Source organism: Cebus imitator, unplaced genomic scaffold (assembly GCF_001604975.1).
Source record: "Cebus imitator isolate Cc_AM_T3 unplaced genomic scaffold, Cebus_imitator-1.0 Scaffold91, whole genome shotgun sequence".
NCBI classification, from domain to species: domain Eukaryota; kingdom Metazoa; phylum Chordata; class Mammalia; order Primates; family Cebidae; genus Cebus; species Cebus imitator.
Window position 1 is genome coordinate 3018385 of NW_016107406.1, and position 20994 is coordinate 3039378.

The following is a 20994-nucleotide window of genomic DNA, read 5'->3' on the forward strand; positions in this document are numbered from 1 at the left end:
TAACTTCACCACATTCGCATTGAAAAGACTGTCCACAGCATTTCTGATCACACTTAGAGGGAGAGGAAGTAAGTTTGTCCCAACGTTTCTCTTGGCGCCCAACAATATTTCCTTCCTTCTGTTTCCTCTTGGGAAGCTCATGGTGAAAGTTAGTGGACAGAGGGCAGTTCTGGATTCTCCAGAACTGAAGCTTGAGCACCCATCTTCCTCCAGAGAGAAAGAGGGAGGGCAGAGCCCAACTTCCAGGACTCAGAGCCCCCAGCTTTCCTCCAGTCCAAATACTGCAATGGGGAATGACTTCCCCATCAAGGTATGGAGGACAAAAAATGAGCTTTGGGGTCAGACACTCTGTTGTTTGCAGTTGGTGTTACTGCTTATAAATTTACAACATAGGTCAAGTTAGCCTTGTTTTCTTTATGTGGTGGGGATTTGGCTCTGTTTCGGTTATCCAATACTATGTAACAACCCCAAAGTAATTACTTCTCAGGAATCTTGAGGTCGTGATTTGTCAGAACTCAGCTCAGTAGGTCTGTATATAGCAGAACCATTGGCTTGGGTTCTTATGGCTGCATTTTGCTGGAGCCTCTGTTGTGCTGGACAGTCCAAGAAGCCCCACTCACATGTCCAGGGCACAGAGCTTCTCTGGTGCTCTCATTCTCTCCATGTGGCTAACTTGGGCTTCCACACTGCATGTTAGCCTTAGGATCATCAGACTTCTTACATAAGACTGGCTTTCAAAAGAGAGTGTACCAACCTTAAAGGCAGAAACTGTAAGCCTCTTCTCAAGTCCAGCTTTGGAAGTTACATAGCATCACTGTAACTCTGTATTGGCCAAAACAGGTCACAGAGCCAGGCAAAATTCAAAGGGAGGGAAAATCAATTCCACCTCTCAATGCAAGGTGTGGCAAAGAATTTGCAGCCATTGTAATCTGTCCCACACCCTCACAGGATTGATGGGAGAATTTTTTTTTTGAGATATGAAAGCCTTTAGCATAGCTTATGACACATACTTTGTCAACCATATGTTTAATAAATGGTAGTTGCTGTGAGAATGGGGATAGACGTGTGACGCTTTGAGGTTATTGGGCAGGCCCTGATTGCAAATGAAGGTACCTGACTTTTAGCCGAGTCCAAACAGAATTAATGAATGGCTCTTATGCCCGGGAAGTCCAGGGGTAAGTCTGAATTCAAGTACAGCTGAACCCAGTGGTTCACATGGTCCCAGGTCTCTTTCTCATCTTCCCTTTCCCTCACCCTTGCACCTATTGTTTCTGCTTGTCTCTGTCTCTCTTGGCATACTGTCCTCGCTGTCTCCTCCTGCAGACTGTCTCCATACGACATGCTCTATATGCATTCTTAGATCCAAAAAAGAAGAATGACTTTCTCAGTTGTCTCCAAAAGAAGTCCCAAGGAAGACCTTGCTTAGTTCAGCTTTTTCATTTGCTTATTTCTGAACCAACAACGGCGTCTAGGGAGATGTACTGCCACCTGGGATTGACAGCCTCTCTAGGACCACGGGTGGGGGGACACACAGGGAGCAAAGCATACTTCTTCAAATGAAACAGAAGGAAAGGGTGCTCATTCTGGATGTGACAGACCCTCACCGTGACATCCAGGACTCCTGTCCTTCCCCTGCAATGCCCCTGCATTCAGTCTGTGACCCAGCCTGCTTCAACCCTCAAGGCTCATGGTGGGGAGGGGTGTCAGGCTGCGGGAAGGTGGAGGTGCCTGGGTTTTCCTTTCTGTCTTCTCTTGGCTCCCTTGGGCTTTGGGGAAGTCATGGAGAATTTGGACTTAGAACTCGACCAAAGGAAACTGTTAACTTACCAAAGGAGACAATGGGGCTACATTATGGTTCACATGGAGGAGAAATTAAGCTCCCTGAGGGCAAGCTTTGTAGTCATAGATCTGCCTTCCCTAAAGCTCTGCGCTTGTCTTCAAACCAACCAACCCCAAACCCAAACTCCTGCACTTCTCACACAGAACACCAGGGGGCATACGGAGCCCAGCTTCTCTATTAGCAGCTAGTGACAGACTGGATCCGCAGGACATCTGCGAAACTCAGAGAATGGTGGGCAGGAGAGGGTAGGACTGAAGAGAAGCAAAGGAGACCTATAGACAGCTCGAGTCAAGCTTCTAGGGTTCCAGAGCATCTGGAATGTCTGGGCTGACCCAGACTTAGGGCTGGGACACCATCCTCTTGGTCTTGGCCACTGCTGGGTCCTGCAGGGAGTGAGATAGGGTGGATGATGCGCCACCATGCCAGAGAGAGAAACTGGGGAAGTGGCATGAACCGACACCACCCCAGGCAGGTGAAAAGGAACTCAAGGAAATAGTATGGTACAATGAAAAACGCCTCGTTTGCGTTTGTCCTTGGTCAAGCCAGTTAACCTGTCTGAGCACTTCCTATTGCCTAATAGGGGTGCCTGATTGCTTTTCAGCACTTTGTGAAAGTCCACTTCAGTCTTTAAACTGCTGGCCACATGTTACTGGTCCATCTTCTGTGACCAAGCCCTGAAGACATCTGGGAACTGCCTTCTGTGAAGGGTGGGAGTGATGACCCAGGAGGCACCATTGGGACTTATAGTCTCATCTTCTTTCAGTCCAGAGATAGATCTGTGCTCTTTCCCTGCTGCCTGGGAAGGGGCCGGAAGGAGAGCTCCCACCACCACCCCACCCCTGTCATCCAGCTGCTCAGCCCCAGGCAGTCTGAGCCATCAAAGTCCCCTGCTGGCTGAGTGGCAGGGGACATGTGGAACTGGGGAGATGGGGGAAGTGCACAGAGGCACCCCAGATGTGCGTGTGACCACATCAGGAACAGGCAGAACACAGGCAGATGGCTGAGGAGGCCGAGTAGAAGGCCTAGAATTAGCCTGAGGCTGAGGGCTCGGGGAACATTTCCCTTCCCTTTCAATGACCAAACACTTTAGGAGTTTGGGGAGACTGAAGCAGCAAGCCACTTCCCGTTAGGGGGATGCTGAGGGTTAGTGGCCCCAGAGGCCTGGACAACAAGGCAAAGAGCCCCCGTATTGGCCTGGGGCTCCTTGGCTCCCTTCTTCATCAAGACAAACTTCTCCAGCTGGGCACCAGGACTGGGCTGGGGCTGGACGGGGCTAAGCTGGGGCTGTGAGGGTCCCACCTGTTCTCACCCTGGTGCCTCCCCTGGCCCTTCCTCCCTGTGACCTTCTCCAGAGCTGCCACAGCTGGAACCATTCTCCAAGCTGCCTTTCATCCCCAGTGCTCCCCCGCCCCCCAGTGGCCCCTGTAATTGTGGTCTTAGGCGTCGGCTGCGGGGGCTGGGGCTGGGCTGAGGTCCAGAGCCCAGGGCAGGGCCAGAATGGGGACTGGGGGGTGCCGATAGGGGCTTGGCCATGGTATGGGTCATATGGGGCTGGGGCCTCAGCTGCAGACAGTCTCTGGGCCTCACCTACATACATGCCAAGGCTCTGGGCAGACACAGGCCCTCCCCTCCCTGCACTGAGAAGCTCTGACTTGGGACCCTCCTGACACCAGGCCAGAGCCACGCCTGAGTACAAGCCTCAGGAATCACCATTTACCTTCTGAGTTTCTTTTTAAGACAAGGTTTTCTCTGTCTCCTTTGCACCTATATATTTCATGAACAGTGGAGGGGGGTTAACAGAGACCCCCCCCCATCATCAGAGAGATACCAAAAGGAAACTAAATCCGCTCCTCAACCAGGTCAGCAGCGTTTCCCAAAAGGAGTCCCCACCAAAATCACTGGGGATGCTAGCTAGAAAGTCAGACCCCCAGACCTTGTCCCAGGAAAGGCGGATTCAGCTGCATGGAGCCTAGAATCCGAATTCCCACAACAGCCCACCCCAGGGGATACGTGTGCTGCATCAAGCGTGGGAAATGCTAGTGTGAGCACAAGATGGGGAATAGGCCATCTGCAACCTGATTATGAATCCCCTCCCCGTGTCATGTTCCTAATCCTTTCTGGGCCTCAGTTTCCCCAATAGCCAATGAGAACATGACTCTCCAGCCTGCTGGTGTCCTCTCCCATCCTGGGCTGGTGCCGATGTTCTGTGTTGAGTCTGGTCCCACCCTTATCCTTCCGGCTTACCCTTCCCAAATGCTAGTCCCAAGCTGTCCCTGTTCCTGCAGCTTGGTGGGGAGAGTGGGGAGGGCAGGGGGCAGTTGGGGTCAAATAAGGCTCTGGCTGACACAGTCTGCTTGCTGCCCCTGGCTGTTTTCCTGCAGTCCAGCCAGACTGCTCCCCCCCCCCACTGCCCCACCCCCACCCCCAGCAGCCTCAAGCCCTTAATTCCTGACAGCTGCGGTGGCTGCCGGCAGAGATGGGGGAAAGGAGGGGGGAGTATGCCGTCAGCCTGCTGTTGCTCAGGCTGCCCCCACCACCTGACAGTCTGGGGACAAGGAAGGCCCCACACCCTCCTTCAATTCCCCAGGGATGGGCAATTCCAGGAATGGGTCCTTTTTTGTCTCTGAGCCCAGAGGCTCCCATAGTTCTTTCCCTAAGCCAGCAGGGGCTCTCTTCAGAGACAGGGGTGATCGGGTGGGAAGTATGTTCCTGTAGAGTGGGAGGCTTGTGCCCATTTTACAGCAGAGGATGCTGAGGGCACAGGGCAGGAGGAGGATCCACGATCGGGGCCCAGGCTAGCACCATAAACAGAAGGCAGAGCTACCTTTCCCCTACCCTCTGGCTCTCCCCTACCCTTGCCCCATATTGAGGAGGACCCCAGTTGGGGTGGAGGGACAAGACACGATCTCAGCGAGGAGTAGACCTGAGCCAGGAGGCTGGTATGGGGGAGCTCCTAGAGGATCATGTGCAGGTGGGACCAGGGAGGGCCAGGATAAAACTGAGAGTGGCTGCAGGCACAGAAAGGCGCACTCAGCGTTGGGGCCGCAGCTTCCACCATGGAGTCAGGAAAGCTGCGCTGGGTTCTAGCTCTTCCGCTAATTTGCTGTGTGACCCCTCTGAGCCTCGATATTTTCTTGTGAAATAAAGGGGAGCTTAATAAGCTATCTCAAGACCCACTTCTAGGGTTAAAAGGCTTTCTAACGCCTCCTCCCAGGGCGTGCCACCCAGGGCGCTGTGTTCCTGCTCACGCATTTTCTGGGGGCCTGACACTGCTGCCTCCACGGGCTCACTGCGGAGACGAGGTGGTCCCCCGAGCCACATTTCACCAAGGGGCAGAGGGGGTCTCCGCGAGTGGGAGCAGAAGGCACCTGTCTAAGGTAACACAGCAAAGGACAGAAAAAGCCAGAGGCTGCCAAACCCCTTTGCAGGAGCCCACACCTGCCTCACAGCAGGCAGGCCCGGGGGAAGTCCCTCCTCTAGTCGGGGAGGCGAAACAGAGAGGCCAGCCCCTCCCCTCCAGCCCCTGCAGGTGTGTGTGTTGGGGTGGAATGGGGGCGCTCCCCAGCAGCTGCGTCTCAGCCAGGCACACACACCTCGCGGCAACACCTCCCCCTTCCCCCACCCCCCACAACCCTGCGCGCTCCACGCCCAGGCATCTTCCCGTGCACGCGCGCCCAGACCCCAACACCTTTACCCTCCTGCCCTCAGCAGAGCCGCTCCCACCCCGGGTCCCCAGCGGACGCAGTGGCCTCGGGACGCGTACACGCCTCCAAGCCCCGCCGCGTGACGTCACGTGGGGTAGAGCCCTGAGACACTAAATGGGGGGGCGGGGGGGAGGAAAGGGAAGGCGGCAGAGCTCCCAGAGCCGGGACAGTCACTCACTCTCCAGGCAGTGGGGCCCAGCACAGGCAGCGCCGCCCCCGCCAGCCCGCCTCGCAAGCGCAGGCTCCTAGTGCTGCGCTGAAGGGCTCCCTGGCACCCCAGCCTCGCGTCCCCAGCCCGCTGCACCTCCGGGCCCCCCTTACCCTCGAGAGGCACCAGGAGTTGTCGCAGGGGGGCCTCGGGAAATTCCCCGGACCCCTGTGCCAGGAGGTGCCCGGTTTGCCCGCTCTTCACCCCCCGCCCCCCCCCGAGGGCGGTGCCCGGGGGTGCTGCCCCATGGAGCGGGGAGGCGGGCGCCGTCTGCTCCCGGAGCCCTGACCCAAGTCGGAGCTGTGTGTCGCAGCCGCCCCGACCCCCCGGCGATCATGCGCCGGTGTCCCTGGCTCTCCAGTCCCACTGGGCTGTGAGACCCCCACTCCCAGCCCTTCAGGGCCTGCGCGCCATGGGCAGCGCCCACCCTCGCCCCTGGCTGCGGCTCCGTCCCCAGCCCCAGCCGCGGCCAGCGCTCTGGGTGCTCCTGTTCTTCCTACTGCTGCTGGCTGCTGCCATGCCCAGGTGAGCCCTCGCCTCATGCTCCGCCCTCCTAGAGAGTTAGGACCGGGGGCCCTGCAGGGGCCTCTGCTGCTCTTTCTGGGGTAGAGGACCCTGCAAGGAGGGAGGGACAGGGTCATAGGAAAGTGCTGGTGCCCAACCAAAGGCAGTGAGCTCCCTATAGGAGGGGGTTGGACGGTGACAGGATATGGGCCGTCCAGGGAGACAGGACAGTGCTCAGGAGCAGGATGGCAACTAGGAGGAGAGGTGTGTATGGGGGAGCAAGTGCTAGTCTGCACTTCCTGCCCTGTTGGGGGAAGGCACCCCCACCCCAGGAGTAAGCACAAGCTGCCTCACTCCTTCCTGCAGATCAGCCCCAGCTAGGGGCAAGGGTTGGGAGGCTGGAAGAGGGTAGCCTAGGTGGGGTCAGTGAGAGACTGCAGCTGCAAGACCTGTGAGAGAGAGAGAGAGAGAGAGAGAGAGAGAGTGTGTGTGTTCGATGGAGCCTAGGATCCCAGCAAACTGTGTTGGTAAACAGACAAAAACAATAGTTTTGTCTGTGTGCCCATGTGTACATTCGAGAGCTCATGGGTCAATGTATGCTAAGATGAACACATGTGTAAATGCGAGTGTCTGATTGTGTGTGTGTGTGTGTGTGTGTGTGTACTATGATGAAGTGTGCATGTGTGCAAGTGTGCTGGGGTTGGGTTTGTGTGTCCACCACAATGTGTGTGGAAGTGTGTCTGTGTGAATGTGACTGTCTGAAATACCTGTGGGAGTGGGCTCCTGGGGGACCCTGTGTGTATGGGCTTATGCTGGGGATGCACATAGGAAATACTGTGTCCACAGGCATGGGAGAGGTGTGTGCGTTTGCACGTTTACCTGTGTGGGTGTGCAGCTAGCTGGGTGAGTTGCGTTGGGCAGGATGATTGTGAGAAGGTCAAGGAAAGAGGAATGTGGGCCACCATGCAGAAGCAGAGGTTGGAATAGGGAGTGATTGTGGCCTTTGGGACAGTGTGTGTGTTGTTAGACAGGGCTCTCCTGGTCCCCCCAAAACACTTACCCACTCCACCCCTTATGTCTGCAGGTCAGCACCCAATGACATTCTGGACCTCCGCCTCCCCCCGGAGCCCGTGCTCAATGCCAACACGGTGTGCCTAACGTTGCCAGGCCTGAACCGGAGGCAGATGGAGGTGTGTGTGCGTCACCCTGACGTGGCTGCCTCAGCCATACAGGGCATCCAGATCGCCATACACGAATGCCAACACCAATTCCGGGACCAACGCTGGAACTGCTCAAGCCTGGAGACTCGAAACAAGATCCCCTATGACAGTCCCATCTTCAGCAGAGGTAGCTGCCCCTCACCCCTGCCCCTATCTGCCCCATCCAGCATCTCCACCTCAGAATTCATTCCCAGCCATTTCCAACCCACTGCCTCGAGCTGGCATCCCCCCACCCCCACGTGCCCATCTGCTGGCCATGCTGCTCTCCTTCATCTTTCTGGTCTCAGAAGGGCCATGAGGGCAGAGAAATGGGTCAGTGTGGCTCCAGACTGGGCTGTGTGGGCGGAGAGTGGCAGGCTCCATGCCTGAGAACTGGACTCCTGGGTCATCCTGCCCTATCACCGACACTGCATATCTCAAGCCCAGGAAATATCTGTACCTGTTGCTTGCCTCTACTTACCCTCCACTTAGCAAACCGCATTTAGGACGGGGAGCCCATGGGGAAGAACCCAGAGTCAGCATGAGGAGGGGTTGATAACTTTGTCCAATGGTGCAGGTGGGGGCAGTCTGGACAGGTAAAGAGTCTGCACTTCTGCAAAGCTCCTCCCGTGGGAGACACCACCGGCCCATGTGTCATTCCTGTGGCCTCTGGAAAACCCTCTCTGAATCAGAGGTGCTGGGTGTGTGCGCGCCTGTGTGCTGCGCCCGGAAGTCCTGTCAACCCCTCTTCCTCTCACAGCTCAGAGGAGCGGCAGCCCATTCCCTGTCCTCCCTCCTGGACTTCTGGGTGACCCACCCGGACAATCCCTAGAGTGGCTTGGCCTGGAGATGGCAGGAGGTTTTGTCACTCACTTCGGCTCACACCCACCTCCTGGCCTGGTCTCTCAGGCCTTGACTCAAATCTTTTGGGAAAGATGGGGCCCTGCCTCTGGGATGGGCCTAGCTGGGTATCTATCCCTCCTCTCAGTGGCCTGGGTGGGACATTGTGGGCACCTGTAGCCCTAGCTCCTTAGGTCTTGTCCAATTTTTAGTGGATGTGGAGGGAGAGAGGTACGCAAACACCTTGTAGCCTTGGGTCTTGAGGCTTCTTGGAGAGTCAGGCTGTACACCAAATTCGGAAAACTCAGAAAGCCGTGGCCTTTCCCTTTCACACCAGGACCCCTGGTTGCATCCCCTGGGCCCCCATGTCAGGGGCCACCCCAGCCTCCACCAGCCCAGCCCCAGGCCCTCCGCCCCGCCCCGCCCCCACGCGCTCCCTCCTCTCTCCCCCGCGCGCCCCGGGCGCTGTTTCTACCCGGCCGAGCCCAGCCCGCCGCGTGTGGCGGCATGCAGCCGCGAACTAATCCCCGCGGGCCGCAGCAGACTGCTCCCGGCCCCAGCCGCGCCGCTCTCAGAGGGCGCCCCCCGCCCTGCCCCGGGCTCCCCCCCGCCTCCCGCCCGCTGCCGCCCCACCGCAGCCCGAGCCCCTCCAGCGGTCCAGGACATGCTGCCCAGGACCCCCCGGGCCTGCCCAGCTCGGACCGCACGCCCTTCCCAGTCCCGCTGCCCGCGCGCCGACACGAAGTGACAGGCCTCTGCACCATTCACGCCCTGGCCGGGCCGGGCCGGCTCTCTCTGCTGCCGCGCGTCCGCTCCTACCCTCGGGCTTCTAGGTCGACCGCGCTCCCTGCAGGCGCGGTTCCCTCTGGGCCCCCAGGAGAACTCTGGCTTTTGGTTTCTGCCCGCTGGGGACTGGGGTAGGCGCTGAGGTTCTCACTCCTGCCGCTTCAGGTTAGGCAAAGCAAGCTCTGCATCCATCTCTTAGGCCTCGGGGTCCCCGCTGTCCTCCTGTTCCCTCTAGAACGAGTGAACCCAGGTCCCCTGAGTGGCTCGCTGGGTCAGGCCCGCGCGGTCTGCTGGAGGATCTTGGGGTCTTTGAAGCCTGGGGGAGAGTTCAGAGCGGCAGAACAGCCCGGGGCTGGCTGGGTGCCAGGCGCTCCCGGGTTCACCTGCAGTTTAATAAGCACGAGGTGAGCTGGGGGGACGGGTGGTAGGGGGAGGTTAGGGCTGGAGGGGGACGACTTGCCGGGGCTAGCCAGGGCAGGGAGGCGCCCAGCATGCGGAGGGAGTGGGACAGTGGCTGCCAGGCTCCAGCCGCAGAGGCGAGGCTGGGCATTTTCCCTGGGCCTCAGGACACGGGCCTACCTCTGTGGCTTCCCCCCCCCCCACATCGATACCCCTCAATGCCACACCTCACACCTCATTTCCACCTCTGGCTTCTCAGAAGGGACTCTGGGCTTCTGAAAAGAAATCTGCCACTCCTCTCTCCATTGGCCACCACTGCACCCCCGACTCCACCTGCAGGTTCAGCCTTCTGGGGGGCAGTCATTTCTCAGTCCATCTTGGCCCATCTTCTGGAGGACTAGTAAATTGGAATCCTACGAAGCCACTCACTGTGTCAGCCAGCTCCTGGTCTACTTCCTTCCACCAGGAATCTCCCTTCTTTTCAAGTTATGGATTGTCCATTGTATGGGCTCAGGTGACCTCCATTTCCTCCAAGTGGAATATCTGGGTGCTGACCCCTTTTCTGACCCAGGTTATCAATCAGTGAGGGTCCTCTTAAATGTAGATTCTGTCACGTTTAAACTTCAGACACTTCTTGGGTGGCGGTCCTGGGTCCCTTGGGCCTTCTTTAATGCCTATCGTGATCTAATTGTCCTGACACCTTCCCTGAGATGAGCTAAGCTGGAGGGATGGGGTTTTGACAGAGGGAGGGGCAAGAGGGCTTGAGCACCTGGAGTGGACAAGCCTGGGAAGGTGAGGCATGCAACAGGGTTTTACCCAGCCAAGGAGAGGGGTGAGCGAGTGCTGGAGCCTAGGCCACAGGGGACAGGGACAGGGGCTTCCCATGGGAATAGAGAGGGTCAGAAAAAGCTGTGGGAGGCCCCCAAGCCCATGCTGGCTGCTTCACCCAGTCCAGGAGCAGCAGTGACCTTAGTGCTTGTACTAAGAACCTAGATGGCTAGTGCCTGGGCTGGGTGCTGGGCAGAACATCTGTTAGAGGGGAGTGCCTCAGTGTGAGGAACAGAGACTGCCTTCTTCTCTCAGTGAGGACATGAGGGAAATTTGAGGAGGGGCTGCTGGGAGCTGGGCTCAGCGCTGGAATGAGAGGGGAGGAGAGGTCAGGGAGAGGCTTGATGAAGGGAAATGTAGTAGATTCACACAGCAGTCCCTGGGAGCTCCCACGTGAGTTTAGGTACTGTCTTCCCTAAGGCCCAGACCCATTTGGAATGGATGGAAAGAGGGAGGGTGAGGCCCACAGCCAGGATCCCAGCCCAGGGGAAGCCAGCAGTGTGGGCTTCCAGGCTCTGCTCTCCATGGCCCTGGCCTATTTTTCTCCCACCTACGTTTTACATTCATCCTCTTGGTTTTATGCCTAAGGCATCCAGGGATGGGAGTGGTGCTCAGATGGGGAAACCAAAGCATGGAGTACTCATGGGTACTCATATCCCAGGATCACCTAAGGTTCTGTTATTCTAATGATACCCAATTTATTAGCCAACATATACTAAGCACCTGCTGTGTGTTAGTATATGTCGGCTAATTAATTGGGTATCATTAGAATCTACAGCATTTTATCCGTGTTTTAGGATCTTCAAACAGTCCCCATGTGGTAGATCCTATTCTTATTCGCATTTTATAAATGAAACTAAGAGAAGTTGGGTAACTTGCCATTAGTCACACAGCTTGAAAGTGAGCCGTGGAGATAGAAGTCAAATGCAGGCCAGCTGACTTTAAAGCTTGCACCCAGTCCCCTTCTATACCATCTCCCAAATTGCAAGGCCAACACAAAGTTCCACTGTGTACCCAGAGAGGTGAGCTGGTGTAATGGGGGAGCATACCAAGAAATGAAACTGACATGTGTATGTGCGCATGCGCACACATACACACGCACACACCAAACACCTACTCCTGTTTTTGCATATGTGTGGCTACATTCAGTGTCACGCCTAAGCGTTCCCACATGCACTCCAGTCTCTCTCTCTCCCCAGGAACATGAGCAATGCACAGATTATTTGCATGGAGAGAATGGAGACCAGACCTCTCCGCTTTCCTCCCTCTTTGACTTGAATGGGTCGGGCTCAAGCTTCTCTAACCCCTTCTAGTTCCCATTGGCTCCTGAATCCTCTCTCCTGCAGCCTCCCCTGCCCTCCAAACCTCCTCCCCCAGCCCCTTTCCAGCCTTTGGCCGCTGCAGCCTGTAGCAGCAGCTGACTCCACTTAGATGCTGGCAGTCCCTGTCCCAGATCAAAGGCAGGGCGGCTAATTGTGTGTCTTAACGAGCCCCCTGCCTCCCTGCTCCGGGCAGCCCAGCTGGCCATGGCCCCACCCCGCTCCCCCTCCAGCTGGCCAGATGGCACAGTGCCTGCGTCTGCCCCAGACAGTTGGGGCCAGGACCGAAACTGGGGCCCTGAGCAGGAGCTGGGGGCAGACCCAGTGGGCTGGACTTCTGTGAGGCCTGGATACTTGCAGCTGAGGGTGGCCACACAGGCCCTGCCTTGTCACCTCTACATGCAGCGATGACAGAGTTAGAGGCCACAGGGTGGTGTAGAGAGGGTGTCTTTAGCTGTGTGGGGTAGGGGTGTTCTCTGCAGCTGTGGGCTATGTTTCTCCAGATCTCCCCAGGCTTACCCTGAAATGTAACAGGGCCTAGAAGATGGTGATTGGCCCTGCACAGCTCCCTGGACCAGCCTCATCCTCTTTCCTGGTGCTATGCACAGACAGGGCGATGGGAACTAGAAGATGAGCTACCTGGGTTTCTTTCTCAGCAGCAGGACTCCCTTGGAGTCACACATCCTTCAGTAGAAAGATGCCAGCTTTCCGGAAGCTGGGAGAGCTGGGTCTGGATATAGCTCCATACCCCTGTGATCTGTTTTCTCCTTTTGCATAACGTGTGTGTGTGTTTGGTAGTGGTGGTGGTGTCTGTGTGGAGGTGATTTCTGAGGCCTGGGCTGCCTCTGGAAGCCTGAGTATTGCCATGTGTCCTAGGAGGTGGGTGATGACTCCCCAGGAATAAGAGAAGTCCTCAGAGTTCCACAGATAAAAGGCAAGGGATAAATGCAGGGTGTGCTTCCCAGGAGCTTGGTTCCATCCTCCTGCCCCTTAGGTTCCATTGCCCCAGGGCAGTTTCTACTCCTCTGCAGCTTCTGCTAATTCTCAGCATCTCCATGGAAGGCTCTAGCCCAAACCCCATCACCTCCTGTCTGCTCATAGCTGAGCTCCCTATGGAAAAATGTACTGAGATGCCATGAGCTGGAAAGAGAGAGGGACAGTCTGCTTCATGGGCGTCTGGTGGCCCAAGTGACCTATTCTAAAATGGGTCATGAGCTGCTGGGCTTTGTCCCTGATTAGGGTGAAACAAAAAACAATGGCCCCAAAAATGCAGCAGGAGTGAGTGAGGTCAGATAGCAGAAAGAACTTCTCAATAAGAGCTAATATTTGAGTAATACTTAATTAGTAAGGCACTATTCTAAGCACTTTAAGTTTACCAATTCATTTAATTCTTGGGGCAGCAATGAGGCAGATAATTGCCTTATTTTACAGATGAGGAAACTGAGGCACAGGGAGGTTATGTCACTTGGCCAAGGTCACCATTAGTAGCTAGTAAGTGGAAGAGCCAAGATTTGAAGCAAACTGGTTTCAGGAATCAGTTCCTTTTTTTTTTTTTTTTTGAGATGGAGTCTTGCTCTGTCACCCAGGACAAAGTGCAATGGTGCGAGGCTCACTGCAACCTCTACCTCCTGGGTTCAAGTGATTCTCCTGCCTCAGCCTCCCGAGTAACTGAAATTACAAGCATGCACCACCACCCCTGTCTAATTTTTGTATTTTTAGTAGAGATGAGGTTTCACCATGTTGGCCAGGCTGGTCTTGAACTCCTGACCTCAGGTTATCTGCCCACGTCGGCCTCCCAAGGTGCTGGGATTACAGGTGTGAGCCACTGTGCCCAGCCAGGAATCAGTTCTTAATTACTAAACAGCTTATTTTTGTTTGTTTGTTTGTTTGTTTTTGGCAGGAAGGGGAGAACAGGGCTCTGTGATGCAGGGGGTGAGGATTAAGGTGGTATTGGCTTAGGGCCTCTGGCTTCTCTTGCTGCCTGCCCTCTCTCTGGTGTGCGGAGGCTGGTTGGAGACTTGTACCAGAACTTGTTCCTAGCTGCTCCCTTCTCAGATGCAGAATAAGTAAGAGGTAGCCTGCAGGTCTGAGAGTGGGACCCTCCTTTGCAAGTAGGGTCTCTGGGAACACCCCCTGCCACAGATCCAGGTCTTCCCAGAGAATGGCTCAGGCTGGAGCACCAAGACAGAAGGCAATGTGGACAAGCTAGTGGCCAGGTCGGCCCAGCCACGGCCCCCAAGAGTGGCTTGGTCAGCGAGACTCTGTGCCTCCTGAGCCATCTGGTGTCTGCCTCAGCTTACCCTTCTCTCTCAATGTTCAACACTACTACATGCAAGAGCCTGGACTCCCCTCTAGTGTCCCTCCAACAGGCAAGGTGGCTGGGTAGTGCCCATTTCTGAGTGGCTTTCAGGGATGTCCTGTGGACAAGGAAGGGGAATCTCTGCTGACTCACTTCTCTACCTCTGGAGTATGGCCATTAGAGAGGGTCCTATGCTGGGCCTAAGATGGGCATATACCCAGCAGGCTGCCTTGGGCAGAGAGCATTAGGAGCTGACTGTCCCTCTTACTTACCCTACTGCCCAATGACATCTCCTAAGGCCTGAAATTCCATCATTGGTGATTTATTCTTTTTTTCCCCCAAAATTGTGTACAGTTTATTTTATGAAATATCATTTATTTATTTATTTCAATAGGTTTTGGGGAACAGGTGGTGTTTGGTTGAATAAGTTCTTTAGTGGTGATTTCTGAGATTTTGGTGCGCCCTTCAACTGAGCAGCGTACACTGTACCCAACGTGTAGTCTTTTATCCCTCTCTTCACACCCACCCTTTCCCACAGTACCAAAAGAAGTCCAATACGTCATTCTTTTTTTTGAGATGGAGTCTCACTCTGTTGCCCAGGCTGGAGTGCAGTGGCATGATCTCGGCTCACTGCAACCTCTGCCTTTCAGGTTCAAGTGATTCTCCTGCCTCAGCCTCCTGAGTAGCTGGGACTACAGGTGTGTGCCACCACGCCTGGCTAATATTTGCATTTTTTTTTTTTTTTTTGAGACGGAGTTTCGCTCTTGTTACCCAGGCTGGAGTGCAATGGCGCGATCTCGGCTCACCGAAACCTCCGCCTCCTGGGTTCAGGCAATTCTCCTGCCTCAGCCTCCTGAGTAGCTGGGATTACAGGCACGCGCCACCATGCCCAGCTAATGTTTTTTGTATTTTTAGTAGAGACAGGGTTTCACCATGTTGACCAGGATGGCCTCGATCTCTTGACCTCGTGATCCACCCGCCTCGACCTCCCAAAGTGCTGGGATTACAGGCTTGAGCCACCGCGCCCGGCCTAATATTTGCATTTTTTAGTAGAAACAAGGTTTCACCATATTGGACAGGCTGGTCTCGAACTCCTGATCTCGTGATCTGCCCGCCTCGGCCTCCTAAAATGCTGGGATTACAAGCGTGAGCTGCCGTGCCCGGCCCAATATATCATTCTTACGCCTTTGCATCTTCATGGCTTAGTTCCCACTTATAAGCGAGAATACACGATGTTTGGTTTTCCATTCCTGAGTTACTTAGAATAATAGTTTCAAATTCCATCCAGTTTGCTATGAATGCCATTATTTTGTTTCTTTTTATGGCTGAGGAGTATTCCATGGCATGTATACACCACAATTTCTTTATCCACTCGTTGATTGATGGACATTTGGGCTGGTACCATATTTTTGCAATTACAAATTGTGCTGCTATGAACATGTGTGTGCAAGGATCTTTTTCATATAATAACTTCTTTTCCTCTGGGTTAGATACCCAGTGGTGGGATTGCTGGATCAAATGGTAGTTCTACTTTTGTACTAGTTTACATTCCTACCACATTGCCATCAGCAGCATCACTGGCAATGTATTCTTTTTTTTTTTTTTTTTGAGAAAGAGTCTGGCTCTGTTGCCAGGCTGGAGTGCAGTAGTGTGATCTCGGCTCACTGCAACCTCTGCCTCCTGGGTTCAAGCGTTTCCCTGCCTCAGCCTCCCAAGTAGCTGGGACTACAGGCATACACCACCATGCCCAACTAATTTTTTTGTATTTTAGTAGATACAGAGTTTCACCATGTTGGCCAGGATGATCTGGATCTCCTGACCTCGTGATCCACCCACCTAGGCCTCCCAAAGTGCTGGGATTATAGGCGTGAGCCACTGCGCCTGGCCAATGTATTCTTTAGATTAAATGTTGCCCTCATTCTGTGGGCTTATTTTAAAATTGCGGATACCACTGTGAGAGGTAATAGATTAAATCCTTGACTGTAAAAAGAATGTTTGCCAGATACTTTCTGCCCTATAGTAGAGATGTAGACATACAAATTCTGAGTTTGCTAAAGGTGATGTTAAGGAACAGGAGGAGGGAGTAAAAAGGCAGAGGGCTATTGGGAAACCGCCGCCTCCATCCCACTAGGTCCTGTATGCAGAACAACTGGCTTCTGGTGTGATTTCTGCCCTTCTTTGACTCTGTGTCCTTGTGCTAGGCTGTCCTGCATACTTGGCCTCAGTCTCTTATTGGAATGATGAGAAGGGTGGGCTGGAGAATGGTGTTTTGAGGCCCCTCCAGAGTCCATGTGTTCTGGGTCTTTAATCACAGGTTTCCGAGAGAGCGCTTTTGCCTATGCCATCGCGGCAGCTGGCGTGGTGCATGCGGTGTCCAATGCATGTGCCCTGGGCAAACTGAAGGCTTGTGGCTGCGACGCATCCCGGCGAGGGGACGAGGAGGCCTTCCGTAGGAAGCTGCACCGCCTGCAACTGGATGCACTGCAGCGTGGTAAGGGCCTGAGCCATGGGGTCCCGGAACACCCAGCCCTGCCCACAGCCAGCCCAGGCCTGCAGGACTCCTGGGAGTGGGGCGGCTGCAGCCCTGACATGGGCTTCGGGGAACGCTTCTCTAAGGACTTTCTGGACTCCCGGGAGCCTCACAGAGACATCCATGCGAGAATGAGGCTTCACAACAACCGAGTCGGGAGACAGGTGAGAGCCCCGCCCCCTGGGTCTGCTTCAAATCCCTTTGCCTAGGGCCTACCCCTTGCCCAGGCACGTGCCACCTTGGCAATCTTCTCATTGACCCTGTCTAACTCATTGAGCAAACATGCATTGAGTATGCACTATGCACCAGGCACTGGACTAGGCCTGTGGATACAGGGCTGAAAGGAGCCCTGCTGCCCTGGATCAGCACACCACCTGCTGAGCAACCTGCCTCTCCTACTTCCTCTGGTGATCACCCAGGAGAAAGGACAGGGCCTGCAGTCAGGACTGCAGGAGTCTAGGCCTGGCGCTGCCATCTGACTCCTCCGCTATCTAGTTGAACTAGATAATCCCTGAGGTTCCCCTCTACAATGCTAATGTTCCACGATCTGGTGATCTCCTCTCCCAGCCTTTCTGTGCAGTCTAGAATGAGGGATTCCTGCAAAGTAAGGGGTGTAAGTGAAGTTCCTAGGGGCCGCTGTGGAACTGTGTTATGGTGCTTTCCTCCTTGGTCCTCTGCCCTCAAATCCTACTACCTCAAAGGTCATTCATTAAAAATAAATTAAATACATACGCACATACATTTAAAAAAACAGAAGAAGAAAAGAAAGTGAGAATAGCCTTCATTTACTGTCTTGAGCACTTTCCTACACATTAGCCTATTTTTTTGCGGGGCGGGATGGAGTCTCACTCTATCACCCAACCTGGAGTGCAGTGGTGCAATCTTGGCTCACTGCAACCTCTGCCAACCGGGTTCAAGCGATTCTCCTGCCTCAGCCTCCCAAGTAGCTGGGATTACAGGCATCCGCCAACGTGCCTGGCTAATTTTTGTATTTTTAGTAGAGATGGGGTTTCACCATCTTGGCCAGGCTTGTCTTGAACTCCTGACATCATGATCCACCCACCTTGGCCTCCCAAAGTGCTGGGATTACGGCCCATATTAGCCTATTTAATCCTTACAACTACCAATGAAGTGGGCACTGTTATTAACCTTATGTTGAGATATGGAAACTGATTGACCAAGAAGCTTGTCCAAGATGATGCAACTAGTGAGAAGGTGGCCCAGGCAGGACTCATCCCCAGGTAGCTGACCTCTGAGCCTGTGCTCTTTTATTCTACAGCATTGAGTTCACCGTTGGATACTTTGTTGGCTCTCATAGTAGCTCAGCACCATCCTTTCCTGAACATTCTGTCTCCATCATCCCTCCTCTTGACTCTGCCCAGCCTGCTGAGGCCTTTTCCCTGGCTTCCTCTCATTCTGGCTGATACCTTTTCCATCTCACTTACCTTTCACTTGGCCTTTTTTTTTTTTTTTTTTGAGACAGAGTCTTGCTCTGTCACCAGGCTGGAATGCAGTGGTGCGATCTTGGCTCACTGCAACCTTCACCTCCCAGGTTCTAGCGATTCTCCTGCCTCAGCCTCCTGAGTAGCTGGGACTACAGGTGCTACCATACCCAGCTAATTTTTGTATTTTTAGTAGAGACGGGGTTTCACCATGTTAGCCAGAATGATCTCGATCTCTTGACCTCGTGATCTGCCCGCCTTGGCCTCCCAAAGTGCTGGAATTACAGGCATGAGCCACTTTGACCGTCCTCTCTTGGTCTCTTAGCCTATGATGAGTCATTTCTTCCTGCACAAAGACTCCAAGCTGATTCAGCAATTCCCATCTTGACTTAGAGATGGGGTAAACTGAGGCACACTTAGCCTGGGGTTATGTCCAGCTCCCACCCAGCCTGCCCTGTACAGCTCTTTTCCCAAGCTTCACCACCATCCCAGCCCATACCAACGGTGCCTCCTCCCTCTCCTCGTTAAACTGGTTAATTAATGGCTGCTGCCCGTGGGAAGCAGATGTTCTGGAGCTGTTGGCTTGGGGAGGCATCGGGCTGGTTCCCACGTGGTGCTGACAGCACAGGCTGCGCATGCCCACTGTGGAGCCCTTTCAGACCTCGAGGGGAAGGCACCCTCTCTTACGGCCCAAGTTTAAGGACCCTGGCTCATTGCTGTCACTGTCTGAGGGTGTGTTTTTGGAGTGGACTAAAGGAAAGGAGGGGATATGGCCAACTTCTCACAGGGTTTCTGGTGAAAATAACGTCAAAGAGTTATTAGGGAGGAGACTCTAGAGCAGGCTGTGAGCTGGGTGGAGGGCAGCCAGGTTGTGTTCCCATAACCACCTCCCTTGGAGGCCTGGGAGCCTCTATCCACTCTTACTGGGCTGGAGAGGCTGGCTCTCTTTGGTTCCATTCTGTATTCAGGTAGAGCTTTGGCCCCGCTGACTTCCTAGGAGGAACTATGGGTCTCAACATAGTCAGAATGAGCCCCAGGCAGCATGATTGGGGGCAGTCTCCCCAGCACTTGTCCCCCTTCTTTGGCTCTCTAGAAAGAGAGGCAGGGGAGTGGGAGGGGGAAGGACTGAGAGGGGGACCAAGGCTTTCTCAACCTCACTGAACCCCCCCAACCCAACACACACACACACACACACACACACACACACACACACACACAGAGCCTGGAGCGAGATATACTGGGACCAGCACCCTCCTGCTCCTGGCCCCTACCCCAGGGGTGGCGGGAGAGGGAATTTCCCTGCTGATTTGGGATCCCCCTTCAGGAAGCAAGAGCCTCCATCCCCAAGGGCCCCCTGCAGCTGCTGGAAAGGCGGGAAGGAGAGGAGGGGAGCCGGAAGGTGGGAATTCCCCCAGGCCTGGCCTGGTGGGAGGTGGGTGGGAGAGGCAGATGCACAGGAGCAGGCACAGGAGTTCTCCTGACTGCCTGGTCGTGGGACTCTCGCTCCAGGCCTCAGCGTTTGCCTCTGTACAATGGGAGTGGGTTTCAGAAGCAGGCCAGGCTCAGCGCTGGGAGGAGGGCAGTGAGGTTGGCCGCCGATGTCAGCCGATGTCACCCCTCACGGTACCTCCCTCCGCAGGCGGTGATGGAGAACATGCGGCGGAAGTGCAAGTGCCACGGCACGTCAGGCAGCTGCCAGCTCAAGACGTGCTGGCAGGTGACGCCCGAGTTCCGCACCGTGGGGGCGCTGCTGCGCAGCCGCTTCCACCGCGCCACGCTCATCCGGCCGCACAACCGCAACGGCGGCCAGCTGGAGCCGGGCCCAGCGGGGGCACCCTCGCCCGCCCCGGGCGCTCCCGGGCCGCGCCGCCGGGCCAGCCCCGCCGACCTGGTCTACTTCGAGAAGTCGCCCGACTTCTGCGAGCGCGAGCCGCGCCTGGACTCGGCGGGCACCGTGGGCCGCCTGTGCAACAAGAGCAGCGCGGGCTCGGATGGCTGCAGCAGCATGTGCTGCGGCCGCGGCCACAACATCCTGCGCCAGACCCGCAGCGAGCGCTGCCACTGCCGTTTCCACTGGTGCTGCTTCGTGGTCTGCGAAGAGTGCCGCATCACCGAGTGGGTCAGCGTCTGCAAGTGAGCGGCCCGGGGTCCCCTGGGCCCTGCTCGAGATCCCCTCCTGGAGCCTGGCACTCTGAGGCTTACCGGTCTTGGCCAGGCAGCTTCGCCTTGGCTCTTGGGAGAGGAGACTGGACCACATGATCTTATAGGCGTGTCCCAGCTCTCAGGTCTGTGATCGCCGGACAGCCCAGGCCTGTCTGAACCCCACCAGTCACTTCTGTGGGCTCTAGGACTGATTGGCCTCCCCTTCCCTCCCCCAGGTCCAGAGAGCTCAGTTGGGCTGGGGGTTGCCCCATACCCTAAAACAAGCGTCAGCCAGGCAGCCCCACAGTCTGTCCATCATTTCACCCTTTCCCTGGAGATGGGGTGGTGGAATGAATGGAGGCTGGCGGGCAGAGGAGGATTAAAAAAAAAAAAAAGAAAGAAATAGACATAATTGAGCTGAAGTGATTCCATAGAGGCCCCAGACACCCCCCCCCACCATTCCCCTCATCATTCATTTAACAAATATTTATTTTGCACTCTCTTTTCGGCACTCTGGGGGCGGTGGGGTAGGGACGGCAATACGAGGCACTGGGGCCGCAGATGTGAGTAAGGGAGACACAGCACTTGTCCTCTTGGAGATTACATTCTTGCTGGGGGGAAGGCGTGGGCAATAAACAAGTAAATATACAAACAAGGTCATTTCAGACAATGTTATGTGCAGGCTGCTGGGTGTAGGGGGATTTGTGGGGAGTGGGGCTCCTCAGACAAAGCCACTGGTCAGGGAAGGCGTCTCTGAGTTGTGATACCCATGCTGGATCCTGCACCTTAAGAGCCATGTAGAGTGCAGGTAAGGGCTTTCCAGGCAGAGGCCATGTGAAGGCAGAAAGTGTGAGTTGAGAAAGCTCTCTGCCTGCTGGAGGAACAGCAAAGGGACCATTGTGAGTCCCGTGAAGAAGTCAAGGGACAGACTAGCAGGAGAGGTGCTCAGAGGGT

General features: G+C 55.2%; 1 protein-coding gene across 1 annotated transcript; it reads left to right on the top strand.

Moving 5' to 3' along the window:
- The first annotated feature begins 5547 nt into the window (after positions 1–5547).
- On the top strand, positions 5548–20695 carry WNT10A (Wnt family member 10A). Its single transcript, XM_017535181.2, has 4 exons — positions 5548–6277; positions 7341–7603; positions 16241–16620; positions 19538–20695. The coding sequence occupies exons 1-4, from the start codon at positions 6165–6167 to the stop codon at positions 20033–20035; spliced, it is 1254 nt and encodes a 417-aa protein (XP_017390670.1). The 5' UTR covers positions 5548–6164; the 3' UTR covers positions 20036–20695.
- The last annotated feature ends 299 nt before the right edge of the window (positions 20696–20994 follow it).

Excerpts from the sequence above, each read along its gene's own strand:
- WNT10A (XM_017535181.2), top strand. The coding sequence starts at position 6,165 with ATGGGCAGCGCCCACCCTCGCCCCTGGCTGCGGCTCCGTCCCCAGCCC. Across the intron at positions 7,604-16,240 it reads CAGTCCCATCTTCAGCAGAG|GTTTCCGAGAGAGCGCTTTT; the intron begins GTAGCTGCCCCT and ends CTTTAATCACAG. Across the intron at positions 16,621-19,537 it reads ACAACCGAGTCGGGAGACAG|GCGGTGATGGAGAACATGCG; the intron begins GTGAGAGCCCCG and ends CTCCCTCCGCAG.